General features: G+C 45.7%; 4 protein-coding genes across 11 annotated transcripts in view; all 4 read left to right on the top strand.

The window, feature by feature from the left end:
• The window catches only part of fynb (FYN proto-oncogene, Src family tyrosine kinase b), a 44,043-nt gene extending 41,937 nt beyond the window's left edge, over positions 1–2,106 (top strand). For all 6 annotated transcript variants that reach the window (XM_029140793.2, XM_029140796.3, XM_029140795.3 and 3 more), the window contains 2 exons: positions 35–166; positions 994–2,106. In XM_029140793.2, coding sequence (XP_028996626.1) covers positions 35–166; positions 994–1,202 — 341 coding nt within the window. In that variant the 3' untranslated portion in view covers positions 1,203–2,106. The remainder of the gene's footprint in view (positions 1–34; positions 167–993) is intronic.
• Positions 2,107–2,228: 122 nt separating this feature from the next.
• LOC114849392 (probable G-protein coupled receptor 139) lies at positions 2,229–4,825 on the top strand. Its single transcript, XM_055506286.1, has 3 exons — positions 2,229–2,893; positions 3,182–3,326; positions 3,540–4,825. Exons 2-3 carry the CDS (start codon positions 3,248–3,250, stop codon positions 4,535–4,537), a joined length of 1,077 nt encoding a protein of 358 aa, XP_055362261.1. The 5' UTR covers positions 2,229–2,893; positions 3,182–3,247; the 3' UTR covers positions 4,538–4,825.
• A 150-nt stretch (positions 4,826–4,975) lies between these two features.
• Positions 4,976–9,071, top strand: traf3ip2a (TRAF3 interacting protein 2a). Of its 2 annotated transcripts, XM_029140799.3 has the most exons (10): positions 4,976–5,166; positions 5,273–5,323; positions 5,397–5,822; positions 5,949–6,063; positions 6,139–6,317; positions 6,397–6,485; positions 6,556–6,624; positions 6,693–6,797; positions 6,992–7,066; positions 7,952–9,071. In XM_029140799.3, the coding sequence occupies exons 2-10, from the start codon at positions 5,308–5,310 to the stop codon at positions 8,096–8,098; spliced, it is 1,221 nt and encodes a 406-aa protein (XP_028996632.1). In that variant the 5' UTR covers positions 4,976–5,166; positions 5,273–5,307; the 3' UTR covers positions 8,099–9,071. The 2 variants fall into 2 exon arrangements, with proteins under 2 accessions (XP_028996632.1, XP_055362246.1); XM_055506271.1 differs by lacking the exon at positions 5,273–5,323.
• A 2,195-nt stretch (positions 9,072–11,266) lies between these two features.
• rev3l (REV3 like, DNA directed polymerase zeta catalytic subunit) overlaps positions 11,267–22,246 on the top strand; it is a 33,239-nt gene continuing 22,259 nt past the window's right edge. For both annotated transcript variants that reach the window (XM_029140626.3, XM_029140627.3), the window contains exon 1: positions 11,267–11,908. In XM_029140626.3, the coding sequence (XP_028996459.1) occupies positions 11,770–11,908 (139 nt within the window). In that variant the 5' untranslated portion in view covers positions 11,267–11,769. The remainder of the gene's footprint in view (positions 11,909–22,246) is intronic.

Consider the following 22,246-nt stretch of genomic DNA (forward strand, 5'->3'; position numbering starts at 1 on the left):
AAGAGGACGTGTAAACAAACTTTCTGTGTTACAGGAGCCAAGTTTCCCATTAAGTGGACCGCCCCCGAAGCGGCGCTGTACGGAAAGTTCACCATTAAATCAGACGTGTGGTCATTTGGCATCTTGCTTACGGAGCTGGTCACCAAGGGCCGGGTGCCTTACCCAGGTGAGGGCAGCAGGGGCAGCTGTGAGCCACTGCGTGACATACTGTAAAACTTTAATCATGAAGTAGCTGACTGTCAGGCAGACGAGCCAGAACAGTGAAAGGTCAAGATGAGAGCTGCCAGGTGTACCTTCAGGTCCCGTATTACGTAAAGGTAACAGAGTAAACATCTGAATTTACACATGGGTTGTTACATCATCATCTCTGGATAAGGCTCAGTACATCAATAGTAGCATCTTATCTTGTATCCAGACAGTACCGTTATCAGGACTATATTTGACTGTATGGATTTTAGGATAGTACATCATAGTTCACATAAAACCTCATTCATCATGACCCTCAATTTACACTCACACACTAAGAGCAAATGTGCCTTTAAATATGTAAACAAAACAAGCTAATGCTTGCTATAAAACAATAACATATAAACAACATGCTGAACCTGGTGCATCTCATATACTGTAGAAGCTTCATCAATGCATTAGGACAAGTAGAAGATCCAGAGTTTATACTTTAGATTCCTTTAAACCTGTTTTAGGCAGGACTTCAAAACACAAATGTGTATGTGTAAATGTGTATTATTAGAGTAGTATTGTTTATACATACTAGTAGTGTTTGGTCTCTGGTCACAATATAAACACCATGATGTAAGCAAAGAGTAGGGTGAGGAAAAAGCCCTCCATAGAAGCAAATCAAGTCCCCTCTGATGTGACATATTTAACATTAGCTTTTTGATCTTCTCCGAACTCAGTTCTCCAGATCAATCAGTGTGCGTAGACTCCACGCAACCTCTACATCCATGTGCTGAACAGCCCCTGTGTTTGTTCTAGGGATGAACAACCGCGAGGTGCTGGAGCAGGTAGAGCGAGGCTACAGGATGCCATGTCCCCAGGACTGCCCCATCTCGCTCCACGAGCTGATGCTGCAGTGCTGGAAGAAGGAGGCCGAGGAGCGGCCCACCTTTGAGTACCTGCAGGCCTTCTTGGAGGACTACTTCACAGCCACTGAGCCTCAGTACCAGCCTGGGGACAACCTCTAGATCCAAGTCTGGAACCGTCCCAGTCCAGGCCTTTATTTGAACAATTTGTACAGCTTCCTCAGCTCAGTGTGAGCTTTCAGTTCCAATACCAATCCCCTGAAAACGAAAGCCCTCGACACTCCCAGGCCTCCTAGTGTCTGGACTCTGCTAATGCCATTATTATTGGAGAGTGAACAGAGACAACAAGCGACTGTGCTAATACAGTGTAAATAAGAAAAGCTTGTTTTAGTTTGTTTGCTTTATTTTCCTTCAGAAAGAAGGAAGATGATGGATCGGTGGCACCGGAGCAGGCACTCGCAACCTGTCTGTTATACTGTATTTCCAGTTTTTACTAGATTGGGATCCATCGTTTAGACGCTTCCAGGTTATTTCTCTCCACTCAGTTCCAGGGGAAGCACAGTGCTGTCCTCTGTGAAGGTTTACACGTGTGGCTCAGTCACGGCAGCCGTCTTTCAGACTCTTCCTTACTTGGCGTGACTGAGACATTTGTGCCTGTGACATTGGGTTATTGAAGAGTATTTAAGGTGTCCTTGCCTGACGCGGCTTCGAAGGCAGCCTCCTCAGCTGACCTGCAGCCGGACCTGGACAACCTGACCTCCTATGTTCCAGCTGTTCTTTGTCAGCTTTGTTTAACCCTTTTAGGTGATCCTTTAATAGTCAGCTGTGCTGTTTGTTCAGGGGAAACTGCAGACTTGAATTTCTAAAGAACCACTAACTAAGGGAACCTGTGGTGCCAGTCTGGTTTAAATGCAGATGCTATGAATCCCTTAATTTGCAGTTGTACAGCTAAACTAACTTCCCTCCTTTATAGCTTTCATTTCCATTTTTTAACATAACTCATTTTGTTAATTTAGTGACTTTACAAATTCAGAAAAGAACAATAAACATTTTACATTCTTTCCAAGATGCTTGTCTTCCATCTGTCCATGTTTGTGTGTTAACTGGAGCAGCCTGTTAAGCTGGAGCCGTCTGAGCCCTAAAAGAGCGCCAGGGCATCCCAGCCGGAGTCGGGCTGCAGCTAAACGCGTCAGAGTCCACCTGCGCGCTTCCTGCTGCGTCACTTCACACACACTTCACGGGCCGTCATCAGCAGCGTGGCTTCATGCGTGGAGGTGTGAAGTGTTGGCATCAGGCGCTTAAAGCTCCTGTAGAGAGTCAGAGCACCTGCCAGTTCCACACAGCAGAGCTCAGCTGCCGTAATAAACCGCATTCAGCCGGCGGCTGCACTGATGCACTGATCCCTCACAACATTTATCTTTGGCAGGCTCCAACCATCAGCAGCATTTGTACGTGTACCTAAGTTTAGACATGTGCAACTACTCCTGAGTGGGAAATATAGATAGATGAGTTTTGGTGAATTCCTAAATCTTGGACTATTCATAGATTAGCCACTCCCTGTCTTCAGTCACGCTGCTCTCCTCCCCCGTCTCCTCCGACTTTCCACTGCCACTCAGCACATACTGTGGCTCCTTTTCAAGTGTCTCAAAGCACTGGACTAACACATGAGCTGAAGGACTGGCAGATTCATGTAGAGCTATTTGCCTGATGTAGACGCTGAGCACCTCATCAGCTCATCTGACTCCCTCCTCTGAAACCTGTATGGACTCACGTCCCGCCTCCTATCATTGACCAACTTGTGACACTAGCAGCTGTTGTAACGGAGGCACAGCAGGAGGTCGTACAAGTAGTAGGTAAGTGTGGTCTTATCTATTGTGAGATGTAGATACTTCACCTGCTTTAATCCAGGGTCATAATAAAGCTAGATTCATATGAATGAAAAGTTTATGCGTGTCTCGATTAAATTTTTCTGAGTCCGCTGAAACATGAATAACGAGTCAGATCATCTGTGTTTCCATACGAAATCGTTCTGACCACTCATCTGGGTTTACAGCATCGTAAATGCGTTCTACTGATGTTACACATGAAATCAATAATGCGTCCCTGTTTGCTCGCTGTTCCTCCCTCCACTGTGCTCTCAGCTCTGCATCTCTAATGGCTTTACTGCGGGTGTTAGCATGTGAATGATCACCAGCTGCCAGTGAGCCATGGACGAAGCAGGAGCCGCCATCTTCATCACTGTGCAGAAGGTCTACTACCCGTTCCTCTGCGTCGTGGGCATTCCAGGTTGGTGATCAGGCCCAATGAACAGAAAGCTTCCGGTTAAAACTGAGCGACAAGGAGCGGACAGACAAAGCTCCAGCTCTAGGTACCATATGGTTCCATCGTAGCAGTTACTGGTGGGGCGGGGATCGAAGAAGGCGTGGAAATGCTTAGTCTCTGTATGAGGACTGTTCCACAACCTAATCCACACTTGTGCTCTTCTCCTTCTCTTTGCAGCCAACCTGTTCACCTTCTACATGATCTGCTTCCGTAGATGTGGGATGTCCAACACCGCCATCATCTACCTGAGCTGCCTGGCCATCATGGACACCTTCTACCTGCTGTGGGTGATCCTCATTGACCTGACGCTCACCTTCTGGCTGCTGCAGCCCTTCTGGCACTCTCACCCCTGGTGTGGCGTCCTGGGCTTCCTGCAGCACGGCTCGCTCTGCAGCTCCTCCTGGATCGTGGTGGTTTTCACCATCGAGCGCTTCCTTGTCCTGCGCAGCACTGTGGCCAAGCAGCAGCTGTCCCAGGCCTGGGTGACCAAACTCACCTGCCTGGCCATTGTTCTGCTGTCACATGTGGCCTCTGTGCCTCTGGCCTGGATTAACACCGTCACGCCTGTTAACGTGACTGTGAAGGAGGAAACCCTGACCCTGCCCAGGTGTCATTACCGTAATGACACCTACGTTACATTCATAGTGTGGATCAGCAGCTCCCTGTCGGGGGGCGTCCCCATTGTGTTGGTCATCATCTTTAATTATCTCATTGCTCACCATCTGTGCCGCGCCACCAACCTGTTCACCAAGGAGGAGCTCCACGCTGTGCAGGGCCGGAGCTCGCTGAGGAGGACAATCCTGCTGCTGGGCACCGTGTCGGTGACCTTCGTGGTGCTCAGCCTGCCCCGCTTTGTTACATACTGCATCCTGAGGACGCAGCATAACAGCGAGAGCTTCAACCGCAACGACTATAGCATCCCCATCAATGTGGCTGGAGATGTCGCCAACATGCTGCACAACCTCAACTCCACCACCAACTTTCTGCTCTACTGCGTGGTGAGCTGCGGCTTCCGGCGGGAGCTGGTGCACCTGGTGACCTGCAGAGCAAAGGCACGGGGGCTGGGCTCTGCCATCCACACTACCATGAAGGTCTTCTCTGTGCTCCATCACAGGACATCCCTGAGCCCAGAACCCGGCCATGTGGTGCTAAACAGTCTGACAAGAACCCAGTAGGAGGGGGTGGTTCGTCAGTTGACATACAATGCCTCCAGGGGATGAACAACCCCTGACGGCGTCTGCAGAAGCAAACCTTCCCTGATGAAGACAAGCAGAAACTGCCAAACAATGTGGGATAATGGAATTAGATGTTTTTTTTATCTCATTGTCACAAGCTTAGTTAGGCTCTCAGGTGTACACTCAGGTGTATTTTTTGTAGAAGCCGTGATGTCACACTTATGTTACACTGAGAGGAAATAAACTGATTAGTTTGAAACATGTTGCTTTATTGTTGTTCACTGCTTTAGGCTGATGGACCACAGCTCAAGCTCTTCAGTCTTGATGCTCTGTGTTATTTGCATAAATGAGTCACGAGATTCTCAACATTTGCATAAACGGAAAGGAGCAAGCAGCAACAGCGTTTCCTGTTTGTCCTGGGAACAGGTCGGGCCGGTTCACAACTGAAAGCTAACACACGGTGGGTGTTGGACTCTCGTTGAATCTTGTTTAGAGTATCTACGTTAATGTTTAGGTGAAACCAGGCAGAGCGCTTTAACATAGCTCACATAGCTCACACCTGCCGATCAGTGATTTGAACCTTTGGACCAGTTTGTAGCCGTGGTGCCTATGTCCTCCCACCTACAAAGGTACGTGTTGGTGTAGTGTTTCATGGCTGCTCCCTAAATACGCTCTGATCGTTGTCTACCGTTGACTTGAATCTCTGCTTCCACTAACACAATGCTGTGTCTGAAGGTGAAGGTTCCGGTAATTCTGTGTTTGTTTTCAAAATGGATGTTTTTAAAGGTAAGAAACACAACATTAGCCTGTCCAGTCTATCAAAACACCTTTAAGTAAAGAAGCTGATTGTTCTCGTCAGAACCTTGTCCTCATCGGAGTGTTCCCGTTGAGGTGGATGAGCACATGACGCCAGCTAGTCTGGACATGGCCTGGCCTACGTCCTGCAGCCGCTGCAGTGTGCACCGAGACGCCAGCAAAGCTCCCCAGGAGCGCGGCTATCAGTCAGCAGCAGACGCCTCGCCTCACGCCTTCCACTCCGGCGAGCCACGTGAGGCCAGAGGCGCTTATCAGGCTCATCCGCAGGGTCACTTCACAGCCTCGGCCCTTGCAGGGGTCCAGCCTGCAGCCAACTGGGCCCGCGGACTGGGAGACCAGCTGCATGAATGGGATCACATGAGCGGCCAAAGAGGCACTGTGGCCGCTGCTGGCTCGGTGGAGGAGGCCGAGTGCCTGGAGGTGCCCCTGCCCCTCGTGTCTGACATGAACTACATGCCCCCTGCAGTGGGTAAGCGTCAAGGAGACTGACTGGAGTCTTTCATTCACATCTAACATGGAGGCAACCACTCTAAACTACTAATCTGACTGAATACCAGGTTTCTGTCACAGACCTGTACTGTATGTGTCTGTGCAGGCCCCAACTGGAAGCCAGACAAAAGCGTCCGACCGTGTGCGTGCTGCCCTCCTGCCAATGCACCTGGTCCCAGCTATGGTCCATACCCAGTGGATCCACCACAGGGGCACCACTGGTAGGAGCAGCTCCTCCTCATCATGCTTCATCGGTCACAGCGTTTCATTGTTCATGGATGTTCTTTCCTTCACAGGATCTCACCCCACAACAGACTGCAGCATCCGGACCATTCACACTCCGTCCAGGGATTCGTGCCTCAGGGTCTAGCTCCTCCTAGAGAAGTGATGCATGAGGTCAGCGTGGGTCCATTCCAGGCTCCAGGAGCCGTCACAGGGACGATAAGGAGGACCATCAGCCTGCCCGACGAGTGCAGTAAGTGCTCCTCATGCCACTGTGTAAGCTGCGTGCTCGTCATGTACTAACACCTGCTCCCCTCACATGTTGTGGTCAGGAAACGTTTTCATCACATATTCACTGGACACAGCCAGAGACATCCTTAACTTCACCAAGTTCCTGGTGGACCAGGGCTTCCGGCCAGCAGTAAGTCTGTCGATCCTCTGTCTACTTCAATGACTGTCTGTCCAGACGCTAACTCTCTGTCTTCTCACAGATCGACGTGTTTCATAATCCACTCCAAACTATGAGCATCAACAAATGGATGGACAAATTTTTAAACGATGTAAGTCAGACTATTACGTTTGAGTTTGTTGTCCAGTTGTTTGACCAGCTGACAGCGATGTTTTACAGAAATCAGTGCTCATCATTGTGGTCATCAGCCCCAAGTACAAGGAGGACGTGGAGGGCAACGGAGACGACGAGCACGGCCTGCACACCAAGTACATCCACAACCAGGTCTGCATCGCACACATGTTCTGATCCACGTCGTGTGCGCAGCATGAATAATGTGGTCTAGGTTCTGGACTCGTCTCACTGGACGTAGCACAAGCTTTAACCTGGACACTAAGTAACAATGTGAACCACACTGACCTGAGTTGTTCGGTGTCAACACCCTGAGGAAACATTGTCATCATCTCATTCTGTCACAGATCCAAAACGAGTTCATCCAACAAGGCTGCCTGAACTTCAGACTGGTGCCTGTGCTGTTTCCTAATGCTACCAAGGTACAAGCAATGCTCCTGTGACATCATCACTAACCAACACATGCATGTAACACAACAAGGCAGGTACATCCCAGCAGCCTTTAATTGGACAGGACAAACCGATCATTTACAAAACTAGTAAACTCTAAATCACTTAACCTACTGTAGGAAAACCAAAACAATCTGCGTAAAACCAACAGAACACAAAGGTACGCACAGTGTTCAATGGTGCCGGTGAGGAGACCTTAACCCTGCAGCTTTGTTTTACCTCACTCTAAATTAGTCTGTAATACTTATTTAATGCGTTATTTTTATAGATCAGACTCTCAACATGTTCGTGGCCCAGAATCTCCTGTTCATGTCCTTAAATGCTATAGAATGAATGTGAATTTTACGTTCACTGACTTAAGTGTAAGTGTGCATCAGTTCTGATCATCCATCCATCCATCCATCCATCCATCCATCCATCCATCCATCCAGCTGGCCATGGGCGAGAGGCGGGGTACACCCTGGACAGGTCGCCAGTCCATCGCAGGGCCAGTTCTGATCATAAAAATCTAATTCATTCATTTGAACCCCTCTAGATTACATAATGAAAAGTAGATAAGATCACCAGAAATGGCCCATTTGTAGTTTTATTACATTTTTTATTACTATTGTTTTGGGCAAATTACAAAGATCTGAAAGATTAAAAACCTAAAATGTTTTGGATGAATGTGAATGAAACCAGTTTTACCTTAACTGACTGATTTAATGCTGTAGTTTTAATGGGTTTGGACTGAAGGTTATACTTGAAGATGTACTGTTTGTTATTGATTCAAGAAACGATGTTGAAAATGATGTGACAGAGAACTCCAGGGTGGTGCTTCTGCCCTGCCCTGACCCATTGTGCCATGTGTGCCACAGAGACACGTCCCCACCTGGCTCCAGAGCACCAGGATCTACCGCTGGCCACTGGACATGCACGATCTGCTGCTGCGCCTGTTCCGGGAGGAGCGCTACATCATTCCACAGCGGGGGGGCGACCTCACCCTCACTGTTCGGCCGCTCTGAGAGCTAGCGACGAACAGTTACTGAGTCAGTGCCAGTGCTGTACTGTTGTAAGGGAACATGAGGTGACATGTTTTCAAACGTGGGTTTCTGTCGTGTTCAGTATTTCATAGCTTTCTTCCTTACTGACACCGTTTGATCTGGAGTAACACATTGGCTGCAGGTCCTCTCTGTCTCCCCCCAACCTGTGTTAAATAATATTCAGAAGGATGTTTTGCTGACTCTGTCCAGAGCAGACGTTACCATGGAAACAGTATTGTTTTATTCATTTACTAATGGCAACAGCTTGCTGGCAAATACCAGCTATTAGCCCTGGAAAACACACACCTCCTCCAGAACCACAGAGGAACTAATGTCTAGATTTACTTTTACGTTTAGAAGTAACTATGACTTTGACTGTTCCCTGCAAAACATCAATGAGGTGTTATATATTTTAATCGTTGTGTGCTGATGTAAATGTATTCATATAAACAAAGCTGTTGCAGATTAGTTATTTAAATTTCCCCTGATGCTTGTTTTACATTGTGGCCATAGATGAGTGGACACAGTTAGAATCAGAGCTTCATGTACGTATTTTTTATTATTTTTTATTATTGGGTCAAAATATACTGTACTGCTGCTACACAACCTGAACCTCTGATGCAAGGAGGAGCCCAGATATTAGCACTGACCCAAACTTGCCTCTGCGCCACAGATATCTATGTATGTCTTTCGGTCAGACAAGTAGATGAATCATCTTATTTTTATTTTTATAATTTATGCTGATCTTTCCAAGATGGGTTCTTTAAAGAGCCACATGTCGCAGGAAATGAGCCAGCAGAGGCTAAACGTGGATGTGTTGAGTAGATGAATAATTCAGTAGCCAGAAACCAGCTGATGAAGTGCTAATGAGACCAGCATTTCCAGGCGAAAATGTTAACTATAATCCACTACAGTAACTCAGTGAATTGGGTGCTGAATAAATTCATTAAAATGCTGTAAGAGTCTCTCGCTTTTGTAGAGTCATACTCCACCTAAACACTAGGTGGCAGCACACACCACATGCTGGAACGCTCCCTCAGCTGCTACACTGTTTACACATCAGCAGTGGTTCTGTTCTCACCCACATGATATATGTTAAAGTGATGGAACTGGCTGCGGTTAAATGCCACCAGGCCGCGATGAGCTGCCCTGCAGGGCCGAGGAAGTGGATGACATCCTGTCCATATGCTGCACTTCACTTCCTCACAATGAGAGGGACACATTCAACTGCCAGTCTTCACTCGGAACACACACGAGTTCGGCTCTTTGTTTTGCACATCTGACACAAAATGATAGGCTGACATTAGTGTGTAAGTCGGGAACTGTGGCGACGCTGGCGTTATCAGCTTCTGCAGCCCTGCTGCTTTCAATAAATCCACTTTTTGCCATTTTTTCAGGGCCAATGCACTGGGCCTTATCTGCTAGGCCCAAAGCAGCTGGATACACATCTATCATAGACCTGCCATACCTGTTCAGGTCTATCTGAACCATTTCTTAGTTAGTTGCTATAGACTCAGATGCTGGACTTCCTTCATACACTGAGTCTATTATTTTTTATCTATTTATTCATCCACCAAACTGCCATTGTGGTTCTACATGAGACTGACTTTGACTCTTTGTCTTAAGGTAGATTTTAAATTTTTTTGATTTTAAACATATCCTTCACACTGTAAAAGCCTATGCTGATGGTAGAAACAAGGTGGTACCTGCCGATTGGTTAATTAAAAGGACCAGGCCAAAGGTCAGCACACAGTCCTGCAGATAGAAGTTCCCTTAATCAAGATGAACATCCTAATGAAAAAGAGTCATCGCTTGGCATGAATCAGACTGAACCAGCTGTTTGGAGAAGGTGAGAGGGAAGAGCCAGCTCAGCACATCCTCAGCACACTGTAGGCTGCCATGGATTGGCCATAATATAGATGTAAATACTAAACAGCATACAGGAAGCAAAATGGCTCCACATAAATTGTCGGCCAAACATTTGTGGGTGGTCCTGTTGACTGAAAATGTACATTTAAAGTCTTAATAGTTTAAAAAAAGCAAAAGCTTTTTAGATAACAATGTAAGTGCAGCAGGCAACAAAGTAAAATTGTTTCATTATTTCTCTATGTTTGTGTTTAGTCCAAATTTCCAGGATTCAGCACTGTATATAAAAAGGTTGCTTAATGTATAAATATATATTCTTTGGTGTTTTCTTTACTTGAATCCATCACAGGAACTATCAGCCAATAGGAAACATGTGCATAACAAAAACAAAAGAACCAATGAGGGATGTGATGCTTTCCAGCTCTTTGGTCTGGACTTGAGCCTTGTTTTGATGCTGCGGTGGCAAATGAGGTGAAATGTAGTCAAGACAACCTAAATGTCAGGTTCCGGTTGTAACATTAAAAAGGCATTATTTCCAAAATAAGAGCTTGCAGTAAACGATTGCTCTTTGTTTCTACTGATGTATCAGACCAGTTCAGCAAATAAAATGTTATGGACTTCCATTGTCTTATTCTTCTTATTTAGGACCATACCATTTTAACAAAGTTATGTTTTGTAATGTGATTGTGATTTTTACAGCTGAGCTATGAGCTTCTTAGTTGCTTTATTAAACATACGTTGAATTTGACTGTTATATCAGGTTATATATATAACCTGATGTATTATTCAACAAAGAAACATACTAAAGTACAAAAACAACCAAACTGTATGTTAAATGTACCAAAACGATTGAGGGGGTTTTAGTTTGAAAACACAAAAACGGGGTGTTTCCGGATATCGTTGGTCTCTTCATGTAGTTTGATTTGCACGATTCACAGCAGAAGACGGTGTCTGCGAACAGCATACGGTCATAAATATTGTTTTTCTGTGCATATGCTGTGCTTTAGATAAAAGAATAAAGCGTGTTCACGTCTCGTGTGAAGAACATATAGTAATGTTACACTTCGCGTACTACCTTTGGATACTCGGGGCGGGCATCCATTAACCCGCGGTGTCACCAGATTTGTACACTGCCGCCAATAAACAACTGGACCAGATGTGGGACTTTCAAAATAAGTACTTATCTTGCTCTGGTGCTTTGTCTCACAGCGATCGTGGTTTTTAAAGTTTACCTTTATTCTGAAACGTATAACCGGAAATAGCATTCGTTAGCATTCTGACACTTGACACCTCTCGTAGGTTAGCTAACGTGGGCTACCCTGTTATGGAAGAAGAAGGGGCACGAGCGAGGAGCAGTGTGAGAAAACGGGACTGGCTGAGACTAGTTCTGAGGCGTGATCTGAAAAGATAACGCTATACACCGGAAGCCTGGGGAATGTCTTCCTGAAGGAAAACAAAAACACCATAGGGCAACAATCACGGGGAAAGACACAGTTACGAGCCCAACATGGATCCGACAGCTGCGGATTGTCGGATAATTACCCGCTGCCGTCGACGTTAGCTTTACGCGGCTCGAGTTGGACCTAAACGGCGTCTGCACCTCTGCGGGAATCTTTGTTGGCGGCGTTTTCATGGGACACAAACCGGCTTTCCCCGCACTCTGTCGCTGTTTGACCGCCGTGACAGCGCCTTCGTCGGCTGCTATCAACTTGCCACTCACGTCCCCGCATGTCACGGATTCCTAACAGTATTTGCGTGTGTGATTTTCCTCTGACGACGCAGCAGTCATGTTTGCCGTCCGCATCGTCTCCGCAGACTACTACCTGGCAAGTCCCGTCCAAACCCTGGACGTGTGCCAGTCGGAATTTCGAGAGAGCGACGTGAAGAAGGTGCCGGTGGTGCGGATATTTGGAGCGACACCCGCAGGTCAGTCCACCCTGCTTTTTGCCTTGCAGCTGACGGGGGGCTGCCCTGTCCTCGTGCCGCACCACGCGGCTTGCTCGTTGCGCGGTCGTGGATGAGCGCGCGCCCAAAAACACGACCAAGAGGAAATAACGGGTCTCGCATGCAAAGGGGTGACTGCGGCGTCGACGCGCTGCGACGAATCCTCGCTCGGTTTGCTCGGTGCAGCTGCACCGTGGCACCGTCAGGCTCCACATGTGCGGTCAGGGACGGCGCTCGTGCTCTGCTTTGATGGAGGCTTGAGTGCGCTGGTAGCAACCTGTGGCGTGTTGACAGAGGCCGTGAAATACACTTAAACTTGCAGAACAGCGGCAACACTGCGGTGATTTGGGTAGAGTGCGGTGAAAGCAGCATGTGAGGAAGCAGTGAAACTGAAATGCTCCGTATCTACGGACGCGTTAACTAAAACTCTGCCGTATTTTCTGTGGCTCTGGCACATGCTGCCCTCTGATAAAGCCTCTACAGCCCAGCTTTGGGCAGATTAATCCCCACCCCGAAAACAATAGGTTCATTTCCAGCACAATGGCACAGCACCAGGCTGCAGCCCAATCCTCCTGCGATCGCCCTGCACCATCAACTGTATGTGACTGGTGAAAACACCGTTGCTGTGTGATGCGTATTTTTAGCTTGATTAATCCCTACTGGGGAAAATGGCAGCCCCAATAGCTCCCCGTGTCAGGGCTCCTTTGCAGGGGCCCCGGAGCAGTGTCCAACAGGATGTACGTCAGTGAGGATTAAGGGCTTTCAGAGCAGAGAAATGCAGGACAGTGGGTCAGAGGGAGAAAGTCTGATCCAATATGGTTCTGTCATAAAGCTGGATGGTTGCTGCAGCAGAAGCAGTCTGTGTGGCAGAGCCGTAATTCATCCATACTGACTTGAGCACCCCGAAGCCTGCACTGGTACTCTGTGCAGTTGTTAGTTCACAACAGTCCCAAGAAGGACAGGTTTGGAGCCATTTTATCACCTTCTATATCATAGACCAAGACTAAAGCCTTTCCATCATCCCTTTGCTTAGTCTTTCTTCCATTTGGTTCGGGTAAAACAGCAAACTTCCATTTCTCACTTTTTCTGTTTACTTTTCTTTAAACATCTCTGATCTTTCATCATCCTTCAAGATCTGATCAGACATGTATGAAGCTGCACAGTCGCCTGAAAGCTCTTTAGGGCATCATCATTACACAGTGGTCAAGTTACCTTCAACTTGTGTAATAGACTTTAATGCATGAAACAATGGCTGTACTGAATTTAATTCATGTGTTGATGCATGAGGGATCTGTTGTTTTTGTCTGACTGAGCCATTCTTTAGAGCAGTGGGCACAATAGTAGCGTGGAAAAGGCTCACTGCATGGAATGCAGCCATTGCCAAGGTTATTAATTACACCCATTATTTACCTTTTAGTTGTGTTAATATTTGACAAGTGTGTGCCCTATTAACCCCTGCATGAATGTCTATGCCCCTGGTACTGGCTCATGTTCCTGGCATGTGGCATTTACACCAATAACAGTCTTATACTAGCACATTCAAAGCTTTCACCCAGTAGATTTTTACACAAATATAGTGGTTTGCATTGTTTCTCTGCTGTGAATGTGGCTTAAGTCCGTCTCTGTCGTTTAATGTAGCAGTAATGACAAAGCATGCTGCAATTCTTGTGTTGTGGTGTGGAACCCCACTGATTTGCAAAGTTGGACTTTCCACTTGCTTGTCATACGTAGCGTTCAGCGTTCCAGAATTAAAATGACATCACCATCTGGATCTCGTCGTAACGGAGACTAATCCCAAAAACAGGCCACACCTTACAAACAATCTGTCCCTGTTCCTTCACTGTCTGGCCTGACTGTCCAGGGTGGAGTTCATGAGGTCATGTTTTAAGTTGTGTCTCTCAAGTGTTTCTTACCCTGCTGTAAACCGTCACCAGTGGATCTGTGGCATTTATCTCTGGCTTCAGCCCCAGGCCTTGTATTCCCTGTCCTTCCATGACCCAAGCTGTGTGCACTCCCACCAATCAGCCCTGTGTAATTCGATTCCCCTCTTCCTGCTTTTTTTCCTTTTCCATTTCTTTGTTAGCTTTCAGTTGCTGGTCTGCGCTCGCACCGTCCATTCCCATGGTTCAAGGAGAGGGAGGAAAAAAATCATCCAGTCTTTGCTGTGAAATGATCAGTATGACATTATAGAAGCCTCCTTTCACACTGTTCTAGGGGGTTCCTGTGGAGGCTGCTAAAGCCTTTTGAGGTTTGATGGCATCGATCTCCCCGTGGGATGCAGACGAGCTCGGTCCAGATGCACAATAGGCTTTAAGTGTTTGGCTCCCTGCTCAAACATGTGCACTAGAGTGTTTGTTGGGTGCATGGCAGAGCATAGAGAGACGAGGTGCATGACCAATTTCACCTACCTGAGGGAAGCTACTGTGGTGAGCTCCTTTGCGCTCAAGAGAGGCAGAAAACCAAGGGCCTCTTCTTCCTCTCTTGCCTGCCTCTCTCCAGGGAAACCCATAATACCATCTGATGGAATTCCTTCTGGATCCTTTAATAAGATAATAGGGGCTTTCAAAAGGACCCTGTGGCTCATTAAGCAGGAGGTCATTGTCCCTTTGACTGTTTACTTTCCTCCCCATTGTTATCATCCTCTAACTACTGCTCTGGGTGCAGTTCTCCTGTTGCATGTAACTGTCTTCCTTGTTATTTCTGCAGGTTTAAAACTAGAGAAGGAATGCTGATTCACCTTATCTCTCGACCTGTGAAACCTTTGCCCATGTCACCTTTTACCATTTTACGTAGTTTAGCTGTCATGTGTCATGTCACATGCTAAATGCACATAAGAAGATAAGATGGCATAAGCAACAAGTACCCTGGCTTGTCAAGGTGTTTATCCATCACACGTGTTGGTAAAAGTAAATAGGCAGACCAGATGTTTGGGCAACAGGCCAGTTTTTTAAGGTTGGGGACACCCAGCTAGAATGAAAGGATCCATGCAGGAGAAACTGCAGCAGTGGAAGCAGTATGGAACATAGTCCATGGGACCACATTCTGCTGCTGCTTAGTGTGTTATTTGTTTGTTTGTGGGTGTGTCAGTGTGCGCGCATGCGGCAGCTGCTTTAATGGCCTTGCTGCTGCAGCCCATTCAGCCTGATTGATAGTTCTAATATCTCCCTTGGGCTCCTCAGTGGTTGTCTAAAGGTGTTGCTTTCAAGGACATGGCTGACACTGCAGCAGAACTCTTCCCTGGTGTGTTTTACCTCACATCACACTGAGTAAGGTGGCTAGTAGGGCCGTAATGTGTTTGTTATGGTGCAGGCTTGGCCTAAAGTCTCTTTGCCGGATACGGCATCAGTTGTCCGAAACATTTTCAATTCGCCTACTTAGTCTTACTAAGTACGATATTCACTGTGCACAGTCCATCTGTCCTCTGACAAGCTTTTATAGTAGCTCCAGGCTCTAGAGGTGTAGGAACATAATGATTATACATACATCAGAACCAGGCTGAGCAGCCTGTCAGTTTAACACAAATACAGAGACACTGCATTCACACTAATACACTGTCAAGCCCCTTCTCATTCCCCTAATTGGTAAGTAAAGCCAGCACTGCTGTCTGCAGCCCATGCAGTATGGCATGTATTTCTGTGTAAAGTGTAGCCAAGTAGCCAGTCTGAATGTAAGCTGGTGCAGAGTGGGGGATGAAACCTCATAAATTGTCTTGGAAGTTGTGGCTCTTTGGTAGCTGCAGATTGCTTCAGTGGAACGGTGTAGTTTGATACATCAGAGTTTTCCAAATGCTGGGGCCTTTGAGGTTTCTGGCCCACCTCTCATTTCTAAAGAGCAGGTTCTTGCTATGTGGTTCTGTGTGGTCCCAACAGAGGCCGGTGTTGACACGTGGTGTTGGGTCATTTCAAGCCCTCAGCTCAACGTTGGGCTCTTCTTCCTCCTTCCTTTCTTCTATTGTCCCCAGCCACCGAGAGGAGAGTCCCCCGCTTTGTCTGCCAGGCCTGTTTGAGAGGGACTGAATTCCCACTCTGCTTCCCCCGGGGAAGACCTTGTTTAAAAAGACCGAAAGAATTTGGCAGGCTAAGGAAGAACTGAATTGCTGCTGCAGGGGTCATGCTATTGTGTCATTCACCATGTTAATGAGGCCTGTGTGCACACACACACAGAAATAAACAATACCATCAGCTTATCATTCATAACTCTGAGGGTAAAAACTACGAGTTAAAGAAGAGTTAAGTCACCTCTTCAAAACCTAAGGTCTCAGAGTACAATGTAAAAGAAAAAGAATTTAATACAACAGCAATAAAAATAGTATATAATTGGTCAAAGCAAATGTAACAAAACAACCACACCAGAATGAAAAGCATTATGGTTATTACCTATATTAAAGGAAACACTAGGCATTAGAGTTATATAAATAGATAAAAGTTTGTAAAAAGTCAAATATTAATTTGTATAAATTAAATACAGTAAAAATGTTGATAGTAAGGTTAAGGCACATTAAAACTGTATCAAACATCATAATACACATATTAAATATTATATAATATTGCATACTACAGCATAAAAAGTATTCTGGAGTTTAGGGAGGAGGGGGCTGCACCGACAAGATGCTGTCAGGCCCCAGAACCTCAGGTTTCCACAGTATATGGAAAATGTCCTTAATAGAAAAAAAGCTATATTCTACAAAACCCCCGAGAATGTTGCAGGACTGCGATTGGTAAGGCGGCACTACTACCCAGGCATCGCCAAGAAACACCAGTCATGTCCTGAATCAGAAGACAGATGGATTCAAGCTTCTTCTACAGGTAGAGTTCATAAATACATGCACCTGTTCAAAGCTCTAAAGCTGTAGAGCAACATCACTTCCGCTGGTGCTTTAGAAACAGAACGTTAATCATTTATTTGTGATAAAGTTTTAATTATATAGCTGCTTCACTGTGAGGGCAGGCTTATGAAAGGTGGGGGTGGGGCATTTTGGAAGTCCGGCTCCAAAAATAGCACAACACACAAGTGTGTTAGTTGCTTTGGGTTTTAACACGTCTGAGCTTGTCCTGGGCTGGTGGCTGCTGGGGCTTCACAGGCCGTCACACACTGTAGCTGCTGTCGGGGAATCCATTCTACATTTTAAGGAAGACATTCATTACCTCTAGTGTAAGACTTGAACCCTTTCACCCCATGGGTTCTGCCTCAACCCGTGCTTTTCCTTTTGTATCTGCTCTGTTCACAGAATCTAATCTACTCCAGTCATAGTTGTATCTCAGCTTGTTGTGTCCTTGCAGTAGATCAGGAGTGGAGTGGAGGGGAGGGTAGTGAGAAGCAGAGAGTGAAGGTGCTAATGCGTGCATTCCACTCAGCCAGTGACTAGCTTGGCTGCTATGCCTTCGTTCTCATGATATATAGCAGACAGTAAGACAGTGAAGCATGCTGAGAATATCAAACGACCTCTGAGCTGAGAAAAAGCTGCGTGCCGTGTTATCTAGTGTGAGGTTTTCCACAGAGAACAAGTCCAGACACACACATGTTCTAGCACGGTGACAACCTCTCATGTTATCTAGCAGAAAGTATTTTTTAAAAGAAAGATTTTGCTTTACTTCTCCAGGGATATATAAATTCACCACATAAAAAACCCCACCTATGAAGATATTCAAGGTGAATTGCAATCATGTTCATGCATGATTTCTCCTGGGCGAGCGTTCCTGTCCCTAGAGGCGTTCAAGTATCTCAGGGTCATGAGTGAGGAAAGAATGGAACATGAGATGAAAAATTTGTTGTGGTGTAGAAGGAGCTTAGCCAAAAGGCAAAGCCGTCAACGTAGGATCGTCGATAGACCTTACTGGTCTATCGACGTTCCTACTCTTACGAATGGTCATGAACTTACAAGATCCTGGACACAAGTGGCTGAAATGAGTTTCCTTCACAATGTGAGGTACTCCGTCACCCGGGATGAGCTTAGAGTAGAGCTGCTGCTCTTTTGCATCTTTTTGCATTAGAGGAGCCAGTTTAAGTGGCCCTGGTTTCGAGTGCCTCCTGGATGCCTCCCTGGCGAGGTGTTAAGGTCATGTCCTACTGGGACGAGTCCTCGAGGCCTACGCTCGACACGTTGCCTGGACTGTCTCTCTCAACTGGTCTGGGTTTACTTTAATATCCATAGGGGCTGGAAGAAGTCTCCATGCAGAGTGGAGTCTGGGGCTCTGGCTCTAAGACAGCCGCTCCAGCAACCTAGCCCCGGATAAGCCCATGAAGATGGATGGAAAAAGAAAGAACTTCCACAAAAGCTGTGAGAAGATTATTTCATTACACTGCAAAGAGACACCATTGGGAGCATTAATAGAAAGTCCAAAACCTATGGGAGAGCTGCACACCTACCTGGGTGTTCTCATTGTCAGGCTCTTTTTTTCTGCCATATTCTGCTCCATTCACTCCAATCTGGCAATAGTCCTGGACACATTAGAAACTAAAATGACCCTTTGACCTCAACCTGTCAACATCCTCTTCGCCACCTTTCAGTTTTCCTAACTGCTCTCCAGGTCAGCTCTGTGCCTCATCCTCCTGTTTCTCTGCAGGACCATCTACACCAGCCTCTTTGCTTCCTCTCCTGGCCCTTCCTTCGGGCCGCCCTCGGCTTACGTGCCCCATATTTGTGCACAACACTTTGGTGTATTCATGCTTCCCCCAGTCTCACTGTCTGAGTTCTGCTCTCAGTTCATCTGAGGTTATGTCGGTTCGTGTTTGCCCTTCTCATTACACTCACTTAATGATATGGGTTTTCAGTCCTCCACACTTTACTATGTCATTCACAAAAGCACACAACTCCTTTGTCTTTGCTCTGTAACTTGTCATGAACATATATGTAATTTACATCATCCAGCGTTATCTTTGTTTTGCTTGCTTCCAATGTTGTTCAATGTGTCTTTCATTCAGGTATGTTGGGTCTGCTGCTTCCATCTACACCGAGGTCCTGCCAGCCAGACCTACATTAATGTCAGGTGGTTCGTCCTGCACAACACCTGCACTGCGCTGCTTCCAATCTAGATTTCAGTGTGGGCATTTATGCAGATTGATGGGGTTCTTTCTTTGTCTGCTTAATGCGAGCGTGGCATGAAGCACCCTCCAAGTCACTATCTGGCCAGACACATCCTGTCTGCTCACATGACTGCTTCTACTGTGCAGTCTGTCTTCTTGGCCAGAGAAATTCTGGAATAGCTGGCATTGAGGTGCATCTCTGCCTGGCTTCCAGCAGGCTCATCGTGAGCAACAGATACATGCTGAACATTTGTGAGCTTATGTAGTTGGAATGCGGCTCACCCGGTCCATCGCACACAGGTGACATGATTTGGATGCACATTTGCGATTTGCTTACTAAATACTGATGAGTGTTTACAGTAATTAGCTTCCAATCCTTCAATTATAGTCAACAAAAATGACTGTTTCAGTCAGAGTGTGTTAAATCTTCTCTCAGCGTCTGCTTGTGTTTTTTCTGGTTCTCATGCATTTACGTTGAGTGGCGATTCTTAATTGCCCATATGTTTGAGTGCTGGGGTGATTGTGGGCCCTGTGATGGACAGGTGAGCCCTGCCTTTACCACAGTGAGATCTGCTATAGACTATAGTCTATAGTAGTTTTAGTTAAAGCCACTTTCTTACCTACTTACTTACTTGTCTTTCCTTCATCGTTTAGTTACATAAATCGGACACCATTGCTGAGACCCTGCCTGGGTGTAAAGTTGGAGGGAAGAACCCACCGATTGTCCAACTACCATTCCCAGACACAGTCAGACTGGGACACTAACACAGTTTTGACCACTGCTAAGCCTCAAGTGTGACGATCGTTCCACAAACATACTTATCTCATCACATGGCCATTGAATTAGTGATCAGTAATGGTACTTGGTCACCTCCAACATTTGGACCATGTGCCTCCATGACAGTTTTGCTGCCTCACAAGCCTGGCCTACAGTAAATACCTCTGTATCAAAGCATTGTGGTGGTTGTCTTGTCAGAGCAGTAAACTCTCCAGAATGTGGTGAGTTTGTGGTTCAGCGATGGCACACTGCAAGCCAAGTTTGTGCTTCGTTTTCAGTGTGCTCACTACCACAACAAGGAATACAATATAGAATGGTAAGTGCTGAAATGTTGCAGGCTTTCGGCTGCAGAGGTTGTGGCGTATGCATCATGATGACATTTGATAGTGTTCAATTACATTTAATTTACGGAGTGATTGTCAGTTATTCAACGTGTTTCAGCTTGAAGACTTATTTGACTGACGCACAATAGTCCTCCCCTTTACTAAGATTCAGGCCTGTTCTTAGACATCTTCTGCTCTCATTCATATATTGACTGCTCATCTGAGGATTCCAGCTGAAGCATTAGGGGAACAAAGGTGATTTACAAGCTGGCTTTCCCTCCTCCTTTGTTTCAGTTTGTTGTTTTCTTCTCGCTTCTTCCCCCATCACCATGGAGATGAGTAGTGAGCACATGTTGGGTTCCCTGTTGATTCCCATATCTCGCAAATGAACAATTCAGCAGATCCACGCCTGTTTAACTGTCAGTTTTACTAAATATACAGCATGTATACTGCAGCTGTGTGCAACAGAAACATGGTCCTCAACATAATGGTCCTCGATCTTGTGTTTGGACTTTGTTAATCTCTGTATTAGGCATAACTAGATAATACGAGTTTCAACTAGACACATCTATAAAGTTGCTGTATCAAGCATTAGATTTATAAATTCAAACAACATTTATGAATCAGTCAGAAATATTACTGATGAAAGTAAAACAAGGAGCACAGGCAGATATGTATGAAAAATATGTCTCACCAAATGATCAGGACATCCCTTCCTTCCTATTAGCTGGAATTTCAATTGAGCAAAGTGTCGCCTGGTATTTGATCCCATAGTGCCAGTGATTATTAGTGAATCATTCTTAATTAGAATATTGAATACACTCCTGGCTGTTTGACTGTTTAAGGGGTGGGCTTAAGACTGGTGCAGAGGCTCCGTGGCTTCAGGAATGGGTCTAACCATCCACCTTGTGCACATAGGATTTAGTTAAATACTTTAAGAAAAGGAGTCCCATCTCAATCAATCTGTAACAGGAGTCCCATTCTTGACAATATGGACTATCATGGACCTGCTCACTGTTTGATGTGGTGATGGCTCTCTAGTTTGAATGAATCAAACATCTCTACTTGTGTTTCACTGGTTACAGTAGCGGCGTAATGATTGTAAAGGGGCTAAATTCAGTCTGAAGACGTTTGTTTGTGTGAATGAATCACCAGCAACCTCATAAATATTGTGATAAGCCATTGGGTCTTTGTACTGTGGCTGTGACAAGTCATGCTATTTAAATTGCAGCGTTTAGTAGTGTTGGTGGCTTTGACTTTTTCTTGACTCTAACTGTGGAGCAGTAACGGACAGTAAGTGATGCTACTTCTCCTTCCTTTTGTTATTCTGTCCTAGTTTTCGCAGACACGCTTCCCCTTAGTCTCGTTTTTGTGTGCCTTGACCAGCTGGGCTAAAAGATTCACTTGTTTATCTCTCCCGCTGTTCGTCGGGAGCTTTTCCTTTGCCGGCACCGTTGCCTAGCGACTGCAGCACAAGCCGGCACTGGCTGCTTGTGCTGTGAGTTGGTGTGTGTGTGTTTGTGTGCTGGAAAGGTGTCCATGTTGACACGGCATGCTGAGGAGACACAGACGCGTGCTGTCCTCGCTATTCCCCTACCACCGTAGTGGCTGCCAGCAAAGACACACACACACACACACACACACACACACCTTGGCTTTGTTTCATAGACACACACAAACACTACAGACTAGACTGTACTGCCTCTTCATCCAAAGTTAACAGTTAAAGATAATTATCATTCTAAATCCAAAAACTGATTTTTTCTCTCTCTCTCTCTCTCTCTCTCTCTCTCTCTCTTATTTATATATATATATATATATATATATATATATATATATATATATATATATATATATATATATATATATATATATATATATATATATATATATATATATATATATATTTTATTTTTTTTTAATTATGCTGATCATTTATAGGCAACTCTTATGTCCGTGGGGTTTGGTTTACAGTGCACCATTCCTCCATCCTAATAACTTCCTACTCCTAATTCAACAAATGTTTCGCTTGTTATCATTTTAACCATTTCAATGGAAGGTTAAACCTTCAGTTCAAGTTGAGGAATTTCTCTTTTTCAGACAGACTTCTAACATCTCTTGAGATTTTCTAAACACTCCATGCAGCTTGTTCATGTTCAGGTCTTGCTACGAGCTGACATGACGTTAAGACAAGAT

Source organism: Betta splendens, chromosome 24, assembly GCF_900634795.4.
Source record: "Betta splendens chromosome 24, fBetSpl5.4, whole genome shotgun sequence".
In the NCBI taxonomy this organism is placed as follows: domain Eukaryota; kingdom Metazoa; phylum Chordata; class Actinopteri; order Anabantiformes; family Osphronemidae; genus Betta; species Betta splendens.

Bases quoted from the DNA above. Each gene is read 5' to 3' on its own strand.
- traf3ip2a (XM_029140799.3), top strand. The intron at 5,823-5,948 runs GTAAGCGTCAAG...GTGTCTGTGCAG, and splicing joins CTACATGCCCCCTGCAGTGG to GCCCCAACTGGAAGCCAGAC. The intron at 6,625-6,692 runs GTAAGTCAGACT...GATGTTTTACAG, and splicing joins TGGACAAATTTTTAAACGAT to AAATCAGTGCTCATCATTGT.
- LOC114849392 (XM_055506286.1), top strand. From the start codon at position 3,248: ATGGACGAAGCAGGAGCCGCCATCTTCATCACTGTGCAGAAGGTCTAC. The intron at 3,327-3,539 runs GTTGGTGATCAG...TTCTCTTTGCAG, and splicing joins CTGCGTCGTGGGCATTCCAG to CCAACCTGTTCACCTTCTAC.